Genomic DNA, 12,294 nt, shown 5'->3' with positions numbered 1-12,294 from the left:
ATTTTTGTAAAAAATCAGATGGTGTAGCTTCCTGGATTAATAGCTGTGTCCTCTATTCTGTTCCATTGATATACATTGATATACATTGATATACATGTCTGTCTTTTTGCCAGTACCATGATGGCTTTGTAGTATAGCTTAAAATTGGGTATGGTGATACCACCGGCCTTATTTTTGTTGCTCAAAATCGTTTTGGCTATTTGAGGTTTTTTTGTGCTTCCAAAGGAAATTTAGGATTTTTTTTTTCTATTCCTGAGAAGAATGCCATTGGGATTTAGTGGGGATTGTATTAAATGTGTAGATTGCTTTTGGTAAGATTGAAACTTTAACAATATTGATTCTTCCAATCCAAGAACATGGGATATCTTTCCATTTCCTGTGTCCTCTGCAATTTCTCACTTGAGTGTTTTAAAGTTCTCATTGTAGAACTCCTTCACTCCCTTAGTTAAGTTTATTCCAATGTAATTTATTTATTTATTTATTCATTTAGGCAATTGTGAATGGGAGAGATTCCCTGATTTTATTCTGTGCCTGTTTGTTGTTAGTATATAGGAAAGCTACTGACTTCTGTGTATTTATTTTGTATCCTCTTACATTGCTAAAAGTGTTTATCAGCTTTAACAGTTTGCTGGTAGAGTTTTTTGGGTCTTTTATATATAGAATCATATCATCTACAAATAGTGATAATTTGATCTCTTCCTTTCCAACTTGTATCCCCTTTATGAATGTCTCTTGCCTTATTGCTATAGCTAAGACTTCCAGTACTATATTAAATAAAAGTGAGGACAGTGGACACCCTTGTTCTGTTCCTGAATTTAGTGGAAAACCTTCAAGTTTTTCACCATTTAGTATTATGTTGGCTGTAGGTTTGTTATAAATAGCTTTTATTATGTTGAGTTATGTTCCTTCTGTTCCCAGTTTCTGTAATACTTTTACCATGAATGGATGTTGGATTTTGTCAAATGCCTTTTCTGCATCTATTGAGATGATCCTGTGATTTTTGTCCTTCAGACCATTTATGTGATGTATTACGTTTATTGATTTGTGTATGTTGCACCATCCCTGCATCCCTGGCATAAAGCCAACTTGGTTGGGGTGAATAATCTTTTTGACATATTCTTATGTTCAGTTTACCAATATGTTGTTCAGAATTTTTACATCTATGTTCATGGGGGAGATTGGTCTGTAATTTTCTTTTTTTTGTTCTGTCTTCGCCTTTTTTTGATATGAGGGTGATGCTGACTTCATAGGAGTTCAGTAGAGTTCCTTCCTTTTCTCTTTTATGGAAAAGTCTGAGAAGCATTGGTGTTAGTTCTTCCATGAAGGTCTGGTAAAATTTGCCAGTGAATCCATCTGGGCCTAGGCTTTTTTAGTTGGGAGTCTTTATAACTGCTTGGATCTCTGTACTTGTTATAGGTCTATTTAAATGGTTTATCTCATCTTGTTTTAATTTTGGTAGGTCATATGAATCAAGGAAATCATCCATTTCTTTCAGATTTTCAAACTTAGAGGCATATGTATTCTTAATGTATGTCCTTATAATTGTCTGAATTTCTTTGGTATCTGTTGTAATGGTGCCTTTTCCATCTCTAATTTTATTAATTTTTGTCTCTTCTCTCTTCTGGCTAGATTTGCTAAGGGTTTATCAATCTTGTTTTTCCTTTCAAAGAACCAACTCTTTGTTTTGTTAATTCTTTGGATTTTTTTTGTTTTGTTTTGTTTTTATTTCATTAATTTCTGCCCAAGTCTTTATGGTTTCTTCTCATCTACTGATTTTTAGTTTGCTTTGTTCTTCTTTTGCTAAGGCCTTAAGGTGGAGCATTAAATTGTTTATTTGTGAAGTCTCTAATTTCTTTTTGTGTGTGTGTGTGTGTGTGTGTGTGTGTGTGTGTGTTTGTGTGTGTTTATTCTTATTTTTTTATTTGAGAGCGACAGACAGAGAAAGAGGCATGATAAATAGAGAATGGTCATGCCAGGGCCTCCAGCCACTGCAAACAATCTCCACATGCATGCACCACCTTGTACATCTGGCTTATGTGGGTCCTGGGGAATCGAACCTCGAACCAGGGACCTTAGGCTTCATAGGCAGGTGCCTAACCACTAAGCTATCTCTCCAGTCCCTCTCTAATTTCTTAATATAGGCACTTAGAGGTATACATTTCCCTCTTAGGACTGCCTTAATTGTGTCCCAAAGGTTTTGGTATGTTGTATTATCATCATCATTTGAGTCTATGAATTTATTGATTTCCTTTTTGATTTCTTCAATGACCCACTTATCATTCAGTATTCTGTTTAGTCTCCATGAATTTCTGTATGCACTACAGCTTTTTTTGTTGCTGATTTGCAGTTTAATTCTACTGTGGTCAGATATAGTACAAGGGATTATTTCAGTTTTCCTATATTTGTGGAGATTTGCTTTGTGTCCTAATATATGGTCTATTTTAAAGAATGTTCCATGTGCTGCTGAGAAAAATGTATATTCTGCAGCGTTTGGATGGAATGTTCTGTAGATATCTGTTAGGTCCATTTGTTCTATGACATCATTTAATTCAGATGTCTCTCTGTTTATTTTTTGCAGGGATGACCTGTCAATTGATGAGGGTGGGGTATTGAAGTCTCCCACTACAATTGCATTTGATGCTGTCTGTGACCTTAAATGTAATAGTATTTGTTTGATGAAACTGGGAGCCCCCAGTGTTAGGTACATGTATGTTTAGGATTGTAATGTTCTCCTGTTGGAGTGTTCCTTTAATCAGTATTAAATGACCTTCTTTATCTTTCCTGACTAATGTTGGTTTGAAGTCTATCCTGTCAGATATTAGGATAGCAACCCCTACTTGTTTCCTAGGCCTGTTTACTTGAAATACCATTTTCCATCCTTTCACCCTAAGGCGGTGTCTATCTTTTATTGAGAGATGAGTTTCCTGGAGGCAACAAATGGCAGGATCCTGCCTGTTATTCCAGTCTGCAAGCCTGTGACTTTTGGATGGTACATTGAGGCCGTTGGTATTAAGAATTATTATTGAAAGGTATGTATTTATTCTTGCCATTTTTCTTATTTTGTAGTGTTTCCTGTTTTCCCTTTACTTGTTTGTTTTAACTGTTATTTGTGTGTGGTTTATTTTTTCCTATTTCCTCCTGTGTGTGTTTTGCTTTCTCTTCGGCATTAAGAATTCCTTTAAGTATTTTCTGTAGAGCTGGTTTAGTTGTCATAAATTCCTTTAGCCTGTTTTTGTTGTGGAATGGCCTTATTTCTCCATCAATTTGGATAGGTAGTGTTGCAGGATAAAGTAATCTTCTTTGACAGTTGTTATTTATCTTTCAGAACTTGGAATAAATCATTCCAAGCCTTTCTGGCTTTTAAAGTTTGTGTTGAGTAATCTGCAGTTATTCTGATGGGCTTGCCTTTGAAGTTGACTTGCCTTTTCTCTCTAACTGCTTTGAGTATATTTTCTTTGGTTTATGTGTTTAGTAGTTTAATTATGACATGGTGAGGAGAGGTTCTTTCCAGGTTTTTTCTGTTTTGTGTTCTAAAAGCTTCTTGTATCTGGTTTGTCATTTCTTTCCCAATTTAAGAAAAATTTTCTTCTGTGATTTTATTGAAAACACCTAAGCCTCTGGATTGAAATTCTTCTGTTATACCCTGAATTCGTATGTTTGATCTTTTCATAATGTCGTGGATATCTTGAAATTCCCACTCATACCTTGCTGTTAGCTTGTCTTTCTCTTCGTTGGACTGTAGTAGATCTGCCACCTGGTCTATTCTGTTCTCTCCTTCATCTGTTCTACTGGAGAGACTTTCCACAGAGTTTTTTTTTTTTTTTCATTGACTGTATTCTTCAGAGCCAGGATTTCAGCATGGTTTTTCTTCAGTATTTTTATTTCCTTACTCATGTCTTGTAATGATCTCTTGATTTCATTAAGCTGGTTTCTTGTGTTCTCTTTCAGAAGTTTGTTTCCTTCTTTAATTCCTTTGTTTTCTTCTTTGATTCCCTTCACTTGTTCTCTGATTTCTTTGAGCATAGATACCATCATTCTCTTGAAGTCTTTGCCAGGCATTTCATCTAAAACAGTCTCATTGATGATCATTTCTGGTAGATTTATAGTTTCTGGTGGGACTATATTTTCTTGATTCTTTGAGTTTCTTGTATTGTAGTGACTTTTGCATCCTGAATTGATTTGACGCTTGGGTTTTCTATTTATCTGCAGTGCACCTCTATATATCCTCAGGATATGAGTTCAAGGTGTCAGGTGTAGCCCCCAGTCAAGCCACAGTAGTAATCCTAGGTGTTGAGTTTCCTTGCTAAGCAAGTATTCTAGTGGACTGGGTGGAATAATTTACTGGCAAATTCAACTATGTAACATACAGAATAAAAAAAAAACACAAAGTATGCAATTGTGGGGATTAAAACAAACAGATAGTCATATAAACCCCAAATCCCTAAGGGTGTGTGTTGTTCTATACTTTTAATCTTGTCGGCTGGGAGGTAGAGATTTCTGTTCTGAATTGGGTTCCGGGTCAACCTGGATCTGGATCAGACCCTGCCCCCAATAATGACAGAAGCAAAAGACAAAGGCTGTCTCTATATATGAAAGCACCAAAGGCAACAATATTCAACCCCCAAATGCAGGTTATTTTGAAAATGGTAAAGCCAACCAAGAATATGTATGTATGTATGTATGTATGTGTGTGTGTGTGTGTGTGTGTGTGTGTATATGTATGTATGTATGTATGTATGTATGTATGTATGTATGTATATATATCATTTGTCAGCCTCGTTACCTTTTGGGGTGGCTTCCAATCTCACCAATGATTGCATCAATCCCTCTGTGTTGTGCTGTGCAGCTGTACCTCTGATCTCCTCTGCTGGCTGCGCTGCCATTGGGGGCTGAATGCTGGAGGTTCACCATTCTGGTGGTCGGGGATGGGAGAGTTCAGACTTCTGGAGTTGCTCGCACTTTCAGTAGCTCTTTAGTTGATCTCAACTGTCTTTCCTTCAGATTTCTTAACTTTGCAAAAAGGCTGATGGAGTTGAACCTCTGTTGCTTGGTCTCTGATGCTACTGCCACCGCCTGGTGGGACTGCCCTGGGCTTGCACATGGGTCACAGGGCAAGATTGTCTCAGTGGGGCTCTGGCTGTTTTCCTCCTTTCTGTTGGGTCTTGGTCTCTCTGGCTTCTATGCTGTGTCTAAGAATAACCTATACTCCTTCACTTTTCAGAAGAAGAGTGTATTTTGCTGGGGTTTTGCTTAAATCCCTCCCTAGGCTGGTTTGGCATGGCACCTAAGCCGCCGTCTTACCTGGAATTATTTGTTTTCATTTATTTATTTGCTTACTAATTTGAGAGAAAAAGAAGTAGAAAGAGAGAAAATGGACATACCAGGGCCTCCAGCCACTTCAAAAGAACTCCAGATGCATGTACCACCATGTGCATCTGGCTTTCAGGAGTTCTGGGGAATCGAGCCTGGGTCCTTAGGCTTCATAGGCAAGCACCAAGCGCCTTAAACGCTGAGCCAACTCTCCAGCCCTTTATTTATTGATTTTTGAGGGAAGGTCTTACTGTGCAGACCTGACTGACTGGACTCTCAGGACACCTGTCTCAGCCACCTCAGTGCTGGGATAAAGGTGTGAAGCCAGCACCCCCATTCCTTGTGTCCTCTTGTCTCCTCAGCTTACTGAGTACCCCACATTGTCACATTAAATCCCTAAACAGTGCTTAATATTGTGTGGCCACAACCTGATGCAGATCCTCAGTTCTGCTTGAAAGCTAGTACACTTCCGAAGGCTTTGGAAGCATTATCATCACTCCTTCATTTTAATCCATTCCATTTGTTCTGTAAATATACTCACTCTCACCTAGTTTTACCCTAAGAATGAGAAATTTACAAACTGAGAAAGGCAAATTCATGTTCTCCATTGCAGCTGGCATGGTGGTGCATGCCTTTAATCCCAGCACTCGAGAGGCAGAAGTAGGAGAATCACTGTGAGTTTGAGGTCAGCTTGAGCTAGAGTGAGACCCTACATCAAGACCCAAAAAGTTCTCAATTGTGTGGAGGATTTTAGCAGAGCAGGAGCCTGACTTCACTGGCTAGCTTTCTGGATTTTGGTTTAAAGAATACTGCAGTAACACTAGATCAGCAGATAGGACATTATTTTCTTATTATGTTTATTAACTTTTTACTAGCATACTAAATAATGGGTTTCATTATGGCATTTTTATACATATTGTACATTGCTCTTATTTATACAGATAACATTTTTTTAATTTGGCAAATTTATTGAACAAATTAAATTTTTATAAAAATTGCATTAGCCGGGCGTTGTGGCGTATGCCTTTAATCCCAGCACTCAGGAGGCAGAGGTAGGAGGATCGCTGTGAGTTCAAGGCCACCCTGAGACGACAGAGTGAATTCCAGGTCAGCCTGGACTACAGTGAGACCCTACTTCGGAAAAAAAAAATTGCATTAATAAGTTTTATTTTGTTATTTCACTATGGAATTATTGTCAGGTTCAAGAAGCACCAGTAATCCTAGCAGTCAGGCAGGAGACTGGGGCAGGATGTTTATGGTGAATTTGATGCCAGCCTTGGTATAGGTGAGACCTTGTCTCAGAATCAAAACAAACATACAAAGGAAAATATACTTAATGGATTCTGTTTGATTAGTAAGTATGATTTATCTTAGCAAAGAGAATAGTAGGATTTTATTTTTATTTAAAATACACTGCATTAATATTCAGAGATGTTTTAAGGGTATTGTTACAACTTTTGTTTCTTGTAAATTCTTTATGCCAAATTTGTTTAATTTGATCTCTTAATTTTTTTTTTTTTTCTTTTGTGGAAGGGGCTATCTTTAGCCCAGGCTGATCTGGAATTCACTATGTAGTTTCAAGCCGGCCTCAAAACTCACAGCAGTCCTCCTTACCTCTGCCTCTCAGTGCTGGGATTAAAGGTGTGCGCCACCACACTGGCCTTCTAAAATTGCTTTTTTGTTTTTTTTTCAAGCTAGGGTTTCACTCTAGCCCAGGCTGACCTGGAGTTCACTGTGTAGTCTCAGGGTGGCCTCAAACTTATGATGATCCTCCTACCTCTGCCTCACAAGTGCCTAGGACTAAAGCTGTGCACCACCACATCTAGCTTAAAAGTGCTTTTTTAAGCCAGGCGTGGCAGAGGGAAGGTCCACCATGAGAGTTTGAGGCCACCCTGAGACTACATAGTGAATTCTAGGTCAGCCTGAGCAAGAGTGAGACCCTACCTCAACCAACCCCCTGCCAAAATTGCTTTAAAAACAAACTTTAAAAATAATTGGGGTTGGGGGTCTAGCTCAGTGGATGAGCACTTGTCTAAGGTCCTGCGTTCAGTTCTCAGCACTAGCAACAACAATAAAAAGAAAATAATTTGAGATGGATGTGGTAGTTGATGCCCTCATTTAATCCCAGCACTCAGGAGGCGTAGGTAGGAGGATCACTGTGAGTTCAGATTCCAGGTCAGCTTGAGCTAGAGGCAGACCCCATCTTGCAAAACCAAAATAATAATAATTTACGTGTGTGTGTATGTGCATGCACGCGCACACACGAGCACATGTATCACAGTACCTGTGTCAAGGTCAGGCAAGTTCAAAGAGTCTGCGCTCTACCTTTGAGATAGGGTCTTTCTCCATCCCTTCTTCAGGTGAAGGGTCATTGTAGCCCAGGCTGACATCGAACTTGTTCTAGCCTCACTTGGCCTGACCTTGTCATGATCCTTCTGTCTCAGTCAGCCTCCCCGCTGTTGGGATTAAAGGCATGTACCACCATGCCTTGTGAGGCAGGGTCTTTTGCTCCTGCAAATGAAGGGCCGGACTGCAATGAATGTCGGGCTAGCTAGGCCTGGCGCTTCAGATTCTCCTGTCCACCTCCTGTTGCCATAGATGCATTGAGATCACAGGCGCATGGGCCACTTTGCATTTGACTTTATGCGGGGGTGGGGCAGTTGAACCTAAGCTGGTGGGTTTTGCTAGAAACTGCTCAGCCATCTCCCCAGTCCTAAACTAGTCTTTAAAATAAATAATGTCTTTTGCTGTGAGGCTACAGTTCTTTGCTGTGAGGTGACAGTTAAAAGGTATACTTCCTTTTATATTATGCTGAATACTTTTTTTTTTTTTTAACAGTGTTCCTAAACCCAAAGGAAGGAAAACCAAAGATGTAAAAAAGTCTGTCAAAGTACCTGCTGACACTCAAACAGTGGTAGGTCAAAATCACACTCACCTCTCTTAGTGGACCTGTCTTAAGCCTATGGTGTCTTAAAGGTGGACTCTGGTGTGAGTCCATAAGCAGTCTGCAGGAGGAGTGTGAAATATATGCTCCTGGCATGTCTTTTCTTCAAAGTTTAAAGAAACACATGGAAATATAGATACCAGAACAGTTACTGTTTGTTTTCAGTTGCTTCCCAGTCTGAGACAAGAGCTCAGTGTATTAAGTTCTGAAGGTCATTTGTGAAGCTCAGACTCTTGTGTCACACAACATCGAGTGTCTCAGACCTTTAGTTGATGGTGTGGGCCGGTGGGTTTAACTTCCAAGAACACCTGCTTTATTAGATCTGATCAGGTAGCTGTCTGTTTTGTTAAAACATTTTTATTTTGCTTTTATTTGATGTTTAAGGTATAAAACACTGTTGTCAAGAGATTCCTAATTGTGTTTTTGCTCCCCTTCTCAGAACGATGTTCTTATCAGCTGTACAACCTGCCATAGAGAATTTCCATCCCGGAATAAACTTTTCGAGCATCTGAAGGCTACTGGTCATGCAAGAGCACCTTCATCATCATCAGCTTTAAACAGTGTAACAAGTAGTCGAAACAAGAAAGAGAAACGTAAAAACAGATAAAAATTCTGCCAACACTGTTTTTTTTTTTACTATCTCTAGAGTTTGACACCAAAACCTGAACTGAGATCATCTAAAGAGTTAAAATCTTAGTAATATGCAATTTACTGCATTGTGGAAGATTATTTTTATCTTACAAAGACTTTTTTGTTTAATATATATTTTTCAACATTTCACTAGTGATTGAATTCTACTTTTGCCATCTGACTTGAATGTCTCATAACAGGTAAATATTATAAAGTGTATTTTGATTTCTCATGTGGACAGAGATGTACAGGAAAAATTAAATTATTTTAACACAAGCATATGCCCTCTTCTGTTTATTTTTTGGATTTCACATTGTTTTCCTTTAATAGTTTTGTTATGCTTCTTTCTCTGACTTGTGCAGGTCGGGGTGGCTCTTCCTTGCAAGCATGGGACAACTGTAAAACGCATGGAGCAGGAGCAGGTGGTTCTGAATTTTTCTGACTCAACAGAGGCTTTGTTCATTGTTTTTCTCTCACTTCTTCAGAAGTTTTTGTTGTTTTTTCTGTCATTCCAACAGTTCTTAGTGCAATGTTGTCTCTACATAACATAAGGGTCATTATAATGGCTAGATAAAATAATTTATTTAAGTACTTTGAAACAAAAGACTTTTTTAAAATTTATTTATTTATTTATTTGAGAGCGACAGACACAGAGAGAAAGACAGATAGAGGGAGAGAGAGAGAATGGGCGCGCCAGGGCTTCCAGCCTCTGCAAACGAACTCCAGACGCGTGCGCCCCCTTGTGCATCTGGCTAACGTGGGACCTGGGGAACCGAGCCTCGAACCGGGGTCCTTAGGCTTCACAGGCAAGCGCTTAACTGCTAAGCCAAATGTTGGCCCAACCAGCCATTTTGCTCATTCCTGGCTGTGAGTAGCACAGGCAGAGAGCACCATCTTTGAGTTTGTAGAAGGTCAGTCACATGGGATGCTTGTTCTAGAACTTCCTGCTGAGACAGGCAGTATTTTGGTGTCATGAAGACTTAATTTTATTAAGCCAGGTATGGCGGCACACTCCTTTACTGTCAGCACTCCAGAGGCTGAAGTAGGAGGATCGCTGTGAGTTGAAGACCAGCCTGAGACTACCTAGTGAATTCCAGGTCAGCCTGAGCTAGAAGAAAAAGCAAATGATTCAGGCATAGTAGTGCATGTGTTTAATCCCAGCACTTGGGAGGCTGAGGTAGGATTCATGAGGTTGGGGACAGTCTGAGACTACATAGTGAATTCCAGGTCAGCCTGTGCTAGAGCAAAACCTTACCTTGAAAAACCAAAATAAATAAAAATAAATAGATTCAATGAATGTGTTGCCAGTACATAAGATGACAGCCATACATCAGAACAGCATTCTCAAACTTAAAAAATATATATATATTTATTTGAGAGGGGGAGAGAGAGAGAGAGAGAGAGAGTGTGTGTGTGTGTGTATGTGTGTGTGTGTGTATTGGCGCACCAGGATCTCCAGCACTGCAAACAAGCTCCAGATGTATGTACCACTGTGCATCTGGTTTTATGGGGATACTGAGAAATTGAACCCAGGTTGTCAGGCTTTGCTGGCAGGCACCTTAACCGCTGAGCCATGTCTCCAGCTCCAGCAGTTCTCGAACTTTTGAACTCCCAAATCCTTTAACACATTTACAAATTGAGAATCCAAAGAGTTTGGGGGTTGTATCTATTGGTATTTACTGTATCCAAATTAAAATTAGGAGATTTTCAAAGTATGAATTTGTTACAAGTAATACAGGCTAAAATAATTATGGAAAATAGAAAAAGTTAATGAGAAGAGTAGCATTGTTTTAAGCTTGAAAATTCTTGGATATATAAAGGCTGGAGAAGTCTCAACAGTTCAAGGCTGTTGCTTGCAAAGCTTAATGGCCCAGGTTCCATTCCTCAGTACCCATGTAAAGCCAGATACACAAAGTGGTGCATGTGTCTGGAGTTTGTTAGCAGTGGCAGAAGGTCGTGGCATGCCCATACTCAATCTCTTAGTGTCTTTCTCTCTCTTAAATAAAAAATAGAAAATACACTTTTTAAAGTTCTTAGACATGTAGCCCACACGAGCTGGACTCTCACATATACTTTTACATTGAGACTTGTATATTTCCTTTAACACGTGAAACTAATTCAAGCTGAGATAGATAGGAAATTGAAAAAGAAGGGCCCTCATGGATGCCCTGAGGGGTCTCCAGAGACACCCAATGGGTCACACTTAGAAGTGTGCATTATTGACGCGGGTTAGCCGTACAAACAAAAAGGACTTGAATGGTCCAAAAATGTGAAGACCAATGGCACTGACGAGCAGGAAAATGACAGTTGTTTCATGCTTTCTGGTGGGCAGAAGGTAAAACACCTTAGATCAGCTGCCGGTGACAGTGTCGGGAGTAGCAGTGCTTGCCCTTTTGAAGAAAAAAACGTTCAGTTGGGTGATATGCATACCCCGCCAGCAGGCGGTTCCTGGTGGCTGCCTTGGCTTCTGCTTTAACAGTGCGGTGTGCTGGGCAGAAAACTCCGTTGGCAGTGCAGCCCCAGCACCACACAGACCCGCGGAGGCCGAGTCGGGCTTAAAAGATTTCTCAGGTGACACTTGAGAAGCGGTGCACAGGGAGGTTCACCTGAGGAAAGTTGGCAGTCACTTAGATGTGAAGAAGAAGATGATCCCCGATAAGATGAGCAGAACCTGCTGGGCAGTTAGAATGGACGCACTTGACAGCCGTGTGGATAAACTAGCTCTGGAAAAGTGGTGACTGGGAAACAGCCATCAAGAAAGATGAGAGGGATGCATTTACACAGCTTTAGAAACTACTATGCGGGTTGCTATTTATGTAGCAAAGTTCCCATTGGTGAGATCCAGAAAACGAACTGCCTCTGCAAATGGAAGGAAAGAGGTGAAACAGCGTGGCTGTGTAACTGTCCTCGTCTGAGTCATTCTTTTGTAAACTGAGGGAAATTGTAAACACTCATTAATTCTTTATGATGGCTGTATGGGGGTTGGTTACTCCGGTTATCACAAAATCATGAATCAGTGCACCATTTGGATAGCAGGATGTGTATTTAATGAAGTGGGACATAAAGGGTTTAGGTTCTCCTTTTTATTTCTGTCATATTACGTAAGCTCATTGTGGCAGTGTCATCTGGTTATTGTTCGTTCTTCCTTATGGAAGTGTGGTTTGTGGTTGGGCAGAAAGCCATCAAGGATGTAAAGGCGACTTCCCTACCTTCCGTGCAGCTTGCCATCCGTCAGTGTTGGCCCCTTACCTAAGCAACAGTGGGAACGTGCCCTTAAAGGTGTGGCTCTGTCCCTGTTCCTTCTCTCTGTTAGTTTAAGTGAAGAGGCTAGGACTGGCACTCGGGCCCCACCTGTATGAGTGCACCCCAGAGCTGAGCAGTAGAAGCCCAGGTCCCTGGAGCCCAGGTGA

General features: G+C 40.1%; 1 protein-coding gene across 3 annotated transcripts in view; it reads left to right on the top strand.

The window, feature by feature from the left end:
* The window catches only part of Dnajc21 (DnaJ heat shock protein family (Hsp40) member C21), a 33,728-nt gene extending 24,582 nt beyond the window's left edge, over positions 1 to 9,146 (top strand). The window contains exons 11-13 of one of the 3 annotated variants that reach the window (XR_006633190.1): positions 2,892 to 3,029; positions 8,149 to 8,224; positions 8,694 to 8,754. Coding sequence is in view for 2 of the 3 variants with exons in the window: in XM_045132520.1 (XP_044988455.1) it covers positions 8,149 to 8,224; positions 8,694 to 8,861 (244 nt within the window). In the remaining variant the exon portion in view is untranslated. Of the gene's footprint in view, positions 1 to 2,891; positions 3,030 to 8,148; positions 8,225 to 8,693 lie in introns of all 3 variants that reach the window. The other 2 variants (XM_045132520.1, XM_045132521.1) reach the window with 2 other exon arrangements.
* Positions 9,147 to 12,294: the final 3,148 nt, after the last annotated feature.

The sequence above is a fragment of the Jaculus jaculus genome, chromosome 13 (assembly GCF_020740685.1).
Source record: "Jaculus jaculus isolate mJacJac1 chromosome 13, mJacJac1.mat.Y.cur, whole genome shotgun sequence".
NCBI classification, from domain to species: domain Eukaryota; kingdom Metazoa; phylum Chordata; class Mammalia; order Rodentia; family Dipodidae; genus Jaculus; species Jaculus jaculus.
The sequence above is the reverse complement of the archived record's forward strand: the minus strand, read 5'-3'. Positions and strand labels throughout refer to the sequence as shown.